The sequence below is a fragment of the Nothobranchius furzeri genome, chromosome 14 (assembly GCF_043380555.1).
Source record: "Nothobranchius furzeri strain GRZ-AD chromosome 14, NfurGRZ-RIMD1, whole genome shotgun sequence".
Taxonomy (NCBI): Eukaryota; Metazoa; Chordata; class Actinopteri; order Cyprinodontiformes; family Nothobranchiidae; genus Nothobranchius; species Nothobranchius furzeri.
In genome coordinates this window covers 57,205,711-57,217,413 of record NC_091754.1, presented here as the reverse complement: position 1 = coordinate 57,217,413, position 11,703 = coordinate 57,205,711, and the positions used below count along the sequence as shown (strand labels likewise).

The following is an 11,703-nucleotide window of genomic DNA, read 5'->3' as shown; positions in this document are numbered from 1 at the left end:
GCTACATGGTAGATTATCATCACTAGAGTGTGAATGGGTCGATGACTGATTGCATTGTGAAGCGCCTTGGGGATGGGGGTTGTGGAACCACAAGAAGCGCTGTACACAGGTGTGCACATAAGTGGTCCGCAGGTGCGCATGCGCTGTCAAAATAAATAATGCGCACCTGAAAAAAAGCTGCAGCACTCATTTGCGCACCTAAGACTTTGTGGAGGAAGGAAGACATTTCTGGAGCATTTTAAAGATGTCCAAGAAGCAAGCTCCATTATGTAATTATTTTTGGTGTTCCTCCGCCTCCAAAAAAACGTCAGACTGAGTCGAAACCACAAAAGAAAAGAGTATTCGCGGAGAAGTGGCTGCAGGAGGTCAGCTGGCATCAAACAAACGATGAACGCACAGAGATGTGGTGCAGATTATGCCGTGAAAATCCCACCCTCGCAGACAAAAACAGCGCCTTTTGCATAGGCACTAGTGATGTGTCGGTCGCGAACGAACCGGCTCTAAGAGCCGGCTCTTTGAAGTGAACGACGGGAGCTGGCTCGTCATTGGGAGCCGCCCCCTCCCCTCTTGCTTTGGTGAAAGCTACAGGCGATTGGTCAACATGTGTAACTGCGTGTCCAGACTGTCCACACACAGAGCAGTAGGGGCGGGGAAGAGGGAGGATCAGACTCAGACACACAGCAAAGTACATGCGGGTGGAGGGAGACGAGAGGGAATGAGGAAAAAGGCGAGAGAGAGAGAGAGAGAGGAGAGTGCGACGAAGACGGTGAGAAAATGAGCGCCAGCAGTTGGAAAGTGGAGATTTCTTAAAGTGTTCAGTTATTAAATCCATAGAAATGATAAATATTTGATATATTGCATTTTTTTTACATTAGTAAATCATTTAACATATAGTTTTGCATTATTTTGGTTATAAATGTACTCTACGCAACTGAAAATCTGAGGAGCCACTTGGGAGCCGAAAGAGCCGGCTCTTTTTGGTGAGCTGAGCCAGAAGAACCGGCTCTCTAAAAAGAGCCGGAATTCCCATCACTAATAGGCACTAAAAACTTCAATCATCCAGCGTTTGATAAACATACTAACAGCAGAGAACATCAGAAAGTTGTTCGGGAAGTCAATAATGAAGCTGAACGCAGTCAGGATCATGATGAGGATGATGAGAGTCTGTAGGAATAAAAACGGCATTTTTGCCATTTAAAAAACGTCAGTGCTCTGAAATAGTAATTTTGTTAAGTGCTTTAAAATTTATTTTATTAGATTTTTGTTTTCACAAAAGCAGCTGTTTACACATTGTGTTTTACATTCAGACAATTCAGTCATGTTATTTGAAAATTAGGTTTAAGTTAAGCTGGCAATATGTACCTGTTGTACTTATTATTTTCAGACTAAATTAAAATTGGTCGCATCGTCAACGCGTTACTCTGTTTTGTTCCTATTGTGAGTTGAGTAAAGAATTAAGTGCATAAAAAAATGTGAGGACCAAGCAACAACCATAAGTTCTCCCCTGAGTACCAACCCAAAAATATTATGTGGACCCCAGGCTATACAAATACAGGCCATTTATTTTGTTATTTCATATATTTTATTGGGCTTATAAGGCACCTGTGATTTCCATCTTGAAAAGTGCTACCCCTTAAACTTTCTTCTTCAAGGTTGTGTGATGATGTAATCCTACACCATCCTTGTTGGGAACATGAAACATGCTTACCAGACAAAACCATCAATCAGATAAGACGAGCCACAAAACAAACATGTACATTAGAAGTGTGTAACATCACACATCAGCAATGCCTCAGAGGGAGCCTTCGGTCCTGTTTCCCACCGTGAGATGTTGGTAGTCCCTTATTTTCTGAGACGTTTTGTAGTTTGAGCACCTCATCATGAAGTACCGTACGGTGGTTATGTACATGGAGATCGGCTGCTTTGTGTCCTGCCTGTGTGGTTGGATCCTTGTGTGTTCCACTCTCCCCACAGAGTACTGGTCGTTCTCTGAGGGGAGCAGCGTTGTGATGACCACTTCCAACTTCTACTCCAACCTGTGGAGGGACTGCATCTCGGACACCACGGGGGTGTCTGACTGTAAAGACTACCCTTCATTGCTGGCCCTGCCTGGTAAGAGACTCTGAACGTTACATAACTGATAATTATTGAAATGAGAATGAGGACATTTTTACATGTATTCAATTCAATTCAATTCAAAAATACTTTATTAATCCCAGAGGGAATTTGATTGCTGTAGTATAGCTCAGAATAATAATAATCAAGTCATCAAAGAGTTATTGTATATTACAATGGCTGTTGGCAGGAAGGATCTCCAGTAGCGGTCAGTGTTGCAGCGAAACTGAAGAAGCCTCTGACTGAAGACACTCTTCCGTTGTCGGACAGTCTTGTGAAGAGAATGCTCAGGGTTGTCCATCATTTTCTTGATTGATATATGAATACATTGCATAAAAGCCTTTAAGAAAAAGGCTCCTAAACCTGTATAAAATACACCTGGGAACCAGAAAATCTACTGACTGATAGGTGATCAAATACTTACTTCCTTCGTCACAATTGATTGCAAATTTTTATGGCATTTTTGAAGTACATTTTTCTGGATTTTTTAAATTTTACTGTCCTTCACATTATTTCATTGTTAGTGGATACATTCAGAAAGTCAGCAGGGGTTCAAGAGACAAGAGTCTGCTTCTCGACAGAAAGAGACACACAATGCAACAAGAGCAAGCTATGTCTGTGAAGGTTCTCAGTTTTCGGAAACCAAACAGCCACTTCACAAGCGCATGGCACAACATAGAAGAGCCACCTCCACGGGACAGGACTCAGCAGTTCATTTGCATCTAAAGGACAAAGGTCACTCTTTCGAGGATGCCAACGTTCACATTTTGGACAGAGAGGACAGATGGTTTGAAAGAGGAGTTAAGGAAGCCATTTATGTCCACTGTGAGCAACCATCTTTGAACAGAGGCGGTGGTTTACGACACCAACTGTCTGCTATCTATAATCCAGTTTTGAGATCCCTTCCCAGATGTCTCACTGCCCACGCATATCCTGGGCCATCTGACCTCAGGAATTCACATGATAGGGTGGGGCCAGGCTTCACAATGAGCTCACCCAAAACTCTGGCTGAATAGGACCCACACTCACCCTCACACCTTGGCTCATGTTTATATAGAAGATCATCAGGGGGTCTTTTGTTCCCTCTTTGGGGGGAAACTCCCACTGGGGTTTAAATCTGGGACTCTCCGCCATTTGACCTTAGAACTGAAGAAGCCTCTCGGATGAGAGGTGAAACGTCTTCAAGCAACTCAAATAAGTCCAGACGCTTTTCTTTCAAAGCTCATTAGACAAGAGCAAGCTATCACTGCCTCAACCTAATGAAGAAATATAAAATCAACATTGTTTTGCTGAATAATCACACGATTTTAAACCACAGTGCATTTAGTGCCAGCCACAGCCTTAAGACATGTGTTGAAAATGCTCAAGTCCATAAAATTTTGTATTGTTTTTAAAATTGCTATTTAAAACACAATGCAAAAACAAATTGCTAATTGACACGAGCAGGACAACGAAACTCCCCGAGAACAGACCAGGAGATCAGAACTGGTTTGAAGCAAGCAAGTCTTTATTTCCTTTTCTTTTTGTCTCAAATCAATTTCCGTCTGGGATTAATAAAGTATTTTTGAATTGAATTTGAATTGAACAAAAATGGGAAAGCACTAGGGAGGAAAGAATAAGATTCCCAACTCCAAAACATCTCCAAAAAACTGGGGCGCAAATCAGAGAAGTTGGAAAAAAAGGTAATCCAAAAATCCACGTTACTGGTGTGAGACAAGGCCACGGGTCGAAGCTGGTTCAGGAGATTACAGGGAGCCAAGTTCCAGCCAAATCCGGGCCGCAACAGGAGAGAGAGCACTCAGAACAGCAGACAAACTGGCAGTGAGAGCACAACAGAGCCTGGAATATAAAGGGGAGAGATCAGGTGGAACCAGTCACACTAATTGCATGAGTGCAGGAGGAGTCAGAAGGCTGCTCATGACAAACAGCCTTCAGCCATGACACTTGTGTTTTTGCTGCATTTTGTTTTTTCCTTTCAGGATTCCTTCATTCCTGCAGAGCACTTGCGATCTGTGCCGTCATCACCGGTTTCTTTGGCAGTGTCCTCACCCTAATTGGTATGAAGTGCACTAAAATTGGTGGGACAGAGATCATCAATTCAAGAGTAACATTTTCTGGTGGTGTAACCTACATTTTTTCAGGTAAAACCATATTAAATGGTCTGATTTATATATATTTAAAAAGAAAACCCTATGTACCAAAGTTTCTGTTCCAACAGGATTCTGTGGTATGATCACGTACTCTTGGTGGGCCAACAGAATCATCACCGAATTTGTGGATCCAAACTTCAAGAAACAAAAGTGAGAAATATTTGAACCAGCACAAACATTAAAAATCACACACACACACACATGTGTATATATATATATATATATATATATATATATATATATATATATATATATATATATATATATATATATATATCTCCAAGGATATTTATATAATCAATAGAAGTTCATACACCAACTGGCTGGGTCTATATTTAATCAAAATATTAATATTTAATTTGAGAGATTCAAATTAATAGCAAAAATTTATTTATTAATTCAGAAGATTTAAAGAAATCTTTGCTCATTCAATGACCAAATATACACCACTCTGTGTTTCATGTCAAAGAAGAGTAAGGTTTAAAAAGTTAAGAATATATTACTAACTATTTAAAGATGACCATTTAAAAGGCAATTCATAAATGACAACTAATAAAAGCTTTGGTATTAAAACTTGGTATTAAAGCAACCTGTGTCTGGATGAAAACTAAAAATGAAATGTGTGTGTTTGGATGTGTGAATGTAAGTCTCAGAAGGTTTCTATCTCAGAGAGAGAAAATGTGTTCTGGGTGAAAGAGTTTAGTTTGCAGCTAAGCTAAATTATTGCTTAATAAGACAGGCATACAGACGCAATCTGTCAGATGTGTCTACCTCACCCAGTTAGGAGACCCCCTTTTGGATCCAAGATGTCAGGGGGAGATGATGACCCCCAAGCACGAGGTGGGTAGAAGAACCGTAGTGCGACCAAATCGGTCCTGAGATGTCTCCGGGTCACAACGACTGACGAAACTGGTTGCATCTCAAATCAATAACTCTCAAGGAGTTTTGCGTCAGCTTGTTGCAGATGGTGTTTCTTGTTGAAGCAATTCTATCAGCGTGACAGAAAAGCTTAGTAGAGGTTTCAAGCGGCCGACCCGATACTCTGGAACTCTCGTGGCCACGGAGAGTATTTTGGTGAGCTCAAGAACAGAACTTGAACTGAGGAGTTTAGGTTTTAACCTAACATACCTCAGAACATGCCCTCCCAAGATAGAAAGCTTTGGTGTTATGGAACAAAGACCTGTGAATACAGTTACCTTTAACCTGATTTACTGTGTCCTGCATGGTGTGTATAAGTGCACATGACCTTCTTGTCACTGTTAAACATTACTGATTATCATAAATAATAATTATTATTAACCAAAGAATAATAATTCTTTTCAGTAATTAAATACCTTTATAATGAACCATGATGATTATTTATTAACATTGTAATAAACGGTGAAAAGAGTTTATTAAAAATGATTCTTTTAAATCTTGAAGTGTCCTTCATCTTGCGGATGGAACAGCAGTCAGAAAAAGGCGGTCAGATTAAAGATGGTTTGCAGCAGACTTTGTGTCTCCTGTAACGGATAATCTGTAAAGAGAAGTACAGCCAGGACAGCTTGTCCCAGCTAAGGAAGTGTGACCTTTGGGTCACAAATGAGGCCACCCATGTCGCTGTGTTATGGTTGAAAACAAATTTTGGACCATCTATATGTTTTGAACTAAATATATAATCAACATGTAAATTCAAACTGCTAGATTTAATTCTTTGCATTTCTATTTGATGTGACAAAATATGTTAGTTTTATTATATGACTTTACACTCCGTACCTATGTATACTATACCTTCCCAGTCTGATGGACTGACACAGATTGGGGTTCAAATTACAGTCAGGTCATGACCCTAAAAATGGTACCCAATGCCTCCCCACTTGACACTCAACTTCAGGGGTACCTATAAGATATACTTGAAATTAGGAATGAATAACAATAAAGTATAAAGAATCATGAGTGCTGAAACAGCTCTTCTTGTTTAGATTTGAACTAGGCGCTGCAATTTTTGTTGGCTGGGGAGGAGCCATTCTTCTGATTGGAGGAGGTGCAGTGTTGACTTTCTTCTCTGGAAAAGATGGACTTCAATCAAGGTTAATATAAAACCTAAACTATTTATGCTGTGTGGTTACACTAAAGACTAAAGAACAGCCTAGAAATAACCTCATCTTCTGTTTCAAATACAGAAATCCTTCCAACAGAACCTATGGACCTGCGTCTTACGTCACGGCTCGCACCAAACGGACCTACATGCAGCCACCATCATCCAGAGTGACTTTGGTACCTCCACTGAATTATTCAGCCAGGATTCAGACCACCAGAGCAACAACAAAGACCGGTCATGCATACAGTCGGGATACATTTGTCTGAGCCAGAGACAAACTCAACGCTTTAATGTGGGTTGAAGTGTAGCGCAGTTAGCTTAGCATAAACACTGGAGTCGGGTAAACAACAGATGTTGCACTGTCTGAAGGATTCCTCATCTCCTCCTCTTTTTTAACCTGGGAAACTACTTGATGAAGCATCTTGCCAGAGTCATGGTCTTTCACAAAGTTCTAGCCAACAGTCGAGTCTGGTGTTGCTGAAAGAAATAAAACATAAACGTTACAGTCTACGCAAGTTCAATAAAGAGACAAAACTAGAAGAGTAATCGTTTGTTACATCAGTCTAGATAGTCTACATCTAAAATTATTGACTTTTTGGGGAAATCATTGAACAGTTGTTGCAGTACAGTATTTTCCCTGGTGATAGGGGACAGTACATACCTAAATCATAGCAAGCAAGCTAGCATATTTGTGTTCGAGTAAGACCTTATCTACGGATAGCCATTAGGGTCCAAAATCACCGGGGGCGCAATTATTTAACGAGTACTTTGTCAGATCGTTTAACCTCCAGCAGACAATCACATCAGACTCCCTTTCATCACTGGCAATGAGCAAAGAGGTAAATGTGTAAAACAATGTTTACGAACATTTTGTTACTGTTTGTTACAAATCAGTAAATGCATCTTGTCTTCACAGCCTCCTGTAGAAGGAAACATGGCGTATAACATGGCTTCGCCCAGAGACTTAGGCCATGTATTTTAGACTCCATTTTTATGGTTATGTTACTAAGCTGCCAATAATTTTTAACAACTGGGCATCATTTAATTCATTTTCAACAACATTTTGATGGATGTCTCTTGAGAATAAAGGTAAAAACTACACATTGTCTCTTTAAAGCCGCAGCTGCTAACAAAGATAAGCACGAGTCATCACTGCATGTTGCTGGTATCAGCCGTGCTTTCAACTGACTTATAAACAGGTGCACATACATTCAATCAAATTTTTAACAGTTGTTAAAGAATCTAGACCTTCTTCTGAATGGACTTAAATTGATCTCATTGGTTTGTCTATTGATCTAAATTTTCCTGTGACTTTCTTAGACAGATGCTTCAGAGCATGTCCAAGGCATATGCAAATTATGCGACTGCTTTGGGCCCCCAAGGGCACCAAGAAGACACGAGGAAAAATGTTTTAATAACTTTAAATAATACAAACTAAATACTTTCGTTCTATCTACCATGCTGCTGTTTACAACTCGCTCGCAGCAACCAAAGACATAACGCTCTTGCGCATGCACAGCTGTCTAGGCAAGTTCTCGTTGTGAAGGACGGGTACCGAAACGAGGTACCGTTTCAAATGAAGTGAATCGGTGCTCGCTCGGTACTGTGGAATTCGGTCTGTACCTTAAAAAGTACCGAATTCGGTACCCATCCGGTAGATGACAACATGATTGTTCCATACGTTCCTAACCGAGCACTTCACTCTCAGACTGCAGGTCTACTGGTGGTTCCCAGAATATCTAAAATTAGGATGGGAGGCAGATCTTTTAGTTATCAGGCTCCTCTCCTGTGGAACCAGCTCCCAGCTTTAGTCTGTGAGGCGGGCACTTTGTCTAGCACACTGCGCGCCTGCTCTATCTTCTCGATCCCCAGTGAGTCGTGGAGGATGGCTGCTTATACTGAGCCAGGATCCTCTGGAGGTTTCTTCCTGTTAAAAGGGAGTTTTCCTCTCCACTGTCGCTTTATGCTTGCTTAGTATGAGGATTGCTGTAAGTCAGTGACTTGATGCAATTTGCTGGGTTCCTTATATAGGAAACATTATTTCTGATTGGCTTAATGAACTGACCTGAATTGGAATGTTTATTATGTGAAGTGCCTTGAGACGACTCTTGTCGTGATTTGGTGCTATATAAATAAACTTGAATTGAACTTGAATTTAATTTAATTAAATGCGACGGGTGATTGGGTGAAGATGAAACCAGTGACAACGATCTAAGTGTGAGGCATCATCATTTTAATCTGCTCCAGCAGTTAAATTAACTGTTTAAGATAACGTTAGCTTGATATGTTAGCTTGCATTGCCACCACTGTTATCAGCTAATGGTGCGTTCGCTTTCTCCTCGGAAATTCCAACTTCCCAGTAGGAAAAAATCAAATGAAAAAGGACGGCAAAAGGAATGAAGATACACAGTAAATTTAGTTCACAGTAAAGATGTTTGCTTCAGTTTAATTATCAGCTTATAAAACTACAAGGACGATGTTAAAATACAACAGTTGTATGTTATTTATTGTGATATTTATCAAATATGGTTATATATTGAGAAAAATATATATGTAATTATAAAAGAGAATTAAAATATTAAACACTCAAAAGTATCTAAAATTGGTACCGTTAAGTACCGGTATCGATTCCTAGGTACCGGGAATTAGTACCGGATCGATTCAAATGTCAAAGGTACCCATCCCTAGTTCTAATATTATCAGATGAAAAACTAAATTATCAGACATGCTGTCTCATCTGCTGCTTTTCTAAACTTGCAAAAAGTAACAAAACCATTTGAAAGCCACTATTTGTGGATTCTCTGAAAGTTTCCATGGAGTGTGTGACAACTTATTTTTTCATTGATCCTATCGTCTAATCTCACAGCTGAAACAAGCATCCTTAATAATCTGTGCACAGGAAGCTTACAGATGCTGTAGTAAAACAAAAGATATAATAATTTATTATTAATACAACCTTGTTGTCGTCGTCGTCGTCGTCTTCCTCCGCTTATCCGGGTCCGGGTCGCGGGGGCAGCATCCCAATTAGAGAGCTCCAGGCCGTCCTCTCCCCGGCCTTGTCCACCAGCTCCTCCGGCAGGACCCCAAGGCGTTCCCGGACCAGACTGGAGATGTAACCTCTCCAACGTGTCCTGGGTCGACCCGGGGGCCTTCTGCCGGCAGGACATGCCCGAAACACCTCCCCGGGGAGGCGTCCAGGAGGCATCCTGACCAGATGCCCAAACCACCTCAACTGGCTCCTTTCGATCCGGAGGAGCAGCGGTTCTACTCCGAGTCCCTCCCGAATGTCCGAGCTCCTCACCCTATCTCTAAGGCTGAGCCCGGCCACCCTACGGAGGAAACTCATTTCGGCCGCTTGTATCCGCGATCTCGTTCTTTCGGTCATTACCCAAAGCTCATGACCATAGGTGAGGATTGGGACGTAGATCGACCGGTAAATCGAGAGCCTGGCTTACTGGCTCAGCTCCCTCTTCCCCACAACAGATCGGCTCAGCGTCCGCATCACTGCAGACGCTGAACCAATCCGCCTGTCGATCTCCCGATCCCTCCTACCCTCACTCGTGAACAAGACCCCGAGATACTTAAACTCCTCCACTTGAGGTAGGACCTCTCCCCCGACCCGGAGGTGGCAAGCCACCCTTTTCCGGTCGAGAACCATGGTCTCAGATTTGGAGGTGCTGATCCTCATCCCAGCCGCTTCACATTCGGCCGCGAACCTACCCAGCAAGAGCTGAAGGTCAGAGCTGGATGAAGCTAGGAGGACCACATCATCCGCAAAAAGCAGAGACGAGATTCTCCTGCCACCAAACTCGACACACTCCACACCACGGCTGCGTCTAGAAATTCTGTCCATAAAAGTGATGAACAGAACCGGTGACAAAGGGCAGCCCTGGCGGAGGCCAACCCTCACTGGGAACAGGTCCGACTTACTACCGGCTATGCGGACCAAACTCACGCTCCTCTGGTAAAGGGACTGAATGGCCCTTAACAGAAAGCCACCCACCCCATACTCCTGGAGCGTCCCCCACAGGGTGCCCCTGGGGACACGGTCATAAGCCTTCTCCAAATCCACAAAGCACATGTGGATTGGTTGGGCAAACTCCCATGCCCCCTCCATCACCCTTGCAAGGGTATAGAGCTGGTCCACAGTTCCACGGCCAGGACGAAAACCACATTGCTCCTCCTCTATCTGAGATTCAACTATCGATCGGACCCTCCTCTCCAGTACCTTGGCGTAGACCTTTCCAGGGAGGCTGAGGAGTGTGATCCCCCTATAGATGGAACACACCCTCAGGTCACCCTTCTTAAAGATGGGGACCACCACCCCGGTCTGCCACTCCCTAGGAACTGCCCCCGATGACCACGCAATGTTGTAGAGACGTGTCAACCATGACAGCCCTACAACATCCATAGCCTTGAGATACCCAGGACGAACCTCATCCGCCCCCGGGGCTCCGCCGCTGTGTAGTTGTTTGACTACCTCAGCAACTTCTGCCCCCGAGATCGGACAGTCCATCCCCAGGCCTCCCAGCTCTGGTTCCTCCTCGGAATGCGCATTGGTGGGATTGAGGAGCTCCTCAAAGTATTCCTTCCACCGTCCGACTATAGCCTCAGTTGACGTCAGCAGCTCCCCATCCCCACTGTAAACAGTGTGAGCGAGTTGCTGCCTTCCTCTCCTGAGGCGCCGGACAGTTTGCCAGAACCTCTTTGGAGCCGATCGATAGTCTTTCTCCATGGCCTCACCAAACTCCTCCCACGCCCGAGATTTTGCCTCGGCAACTGCCACTGCTGCACCCCGCTTGGCTATCCGGTACCTGTCTGCTGCCTCCGGAGACCCACAGACCAGCCACGCCCTGTAGGCCTCCTTCTTCAGCCTGACGGCTCCCCGAACCTCTGGTGTCCACCAGCGGGTACGGGGGTTGCCACCACGACTGGCACCGGCCACCTTACGACCACAGCTAGCAACAGCCGCCTCGACAATCGCAGAGTGGAACAAGGCCCACTCGGACTCAATGTCCCCCACTGCTCTCGGGACGTGGTCAAAGCCCTGCCGGAGGTGGGAGTTGAAGACCGTCTTGACAGGTTCTTCTGCCAGGCGTTCCCAGCAGACCCTCACTATGCGTTTGGGTCTGCCAGGTCTACGCGGCATGTTCCCTTGCCATCTGATCCAACTCACCACCAGGTGGTGATCAGTTGACAGCTCCGCCCCTCTCTTCACTCGGGTGTCCAAAACATACGGCCGCAGGTCAGATGATACGACTACAAAATCTATCATCGACCTGTGACCTAGGCTGCCCTGGTACCAAGTGTACCGGTGGGCATCCTTATGTTCGAACATGGTGTTCGTTATGGCCAAAC

The 11,703-nt window shown here is 43.7% G+C and overlaps 1 protein-coding gene across 1 annotated transcript; it reads left to right on the top strand.

Moving 5' to 3' along the window:
• The first annotated feature begins 733 nt into the window (after positions 1-733).
• On the top strand, positions 734-8,924 carry cldn10d (claudin 10d). The gene is made up of 5 exons (XM_015952436.3): positions 734-2,112; positions 4,095-4,256; positions 4,334-4,415; positions 6,227-6,334; positions 6,428-8,924. The coding sequence occupies exons 1-5, from the start codon at positions 1,881-1,883 to the stop codon at positions 6,609-6,611; spliced, it is 768 nt and encodes a 255-aa protein (XP_015807922.1). The 5' UTR covers positions 734-1,880; the 3' UTR covers positions 6,612-8,924.
• The last annotated feature ends 2,779 nt before the right edge of the window (positions 8,925-11,703 follow it).

Excerpts from the sequence above, each read along its gene's own strand:
- cldn10d (XM_015952436.3), top strand. The coding sequence starts at position 1,881 with ATGAAGTACCGTACGGTGGTTATGTACATGGAGATCGGCTGCTTTGTG. Across the intron at positions 4,416-6,226 it reads CCAAACTTCAAGAAACAAAA|ATTTGAACTAGGCGCTGCAA; the intron begins GTGAGAAATATT and ends CTTCTTGTTTAG. Across the intron at positions 6,335-6,427 it reads AAAGATGGACTTCAATCAAG|AAATCCTTCCAACAGAACCT; the intron begins GTTAATATAAAA and ends TTTCAAATACAG.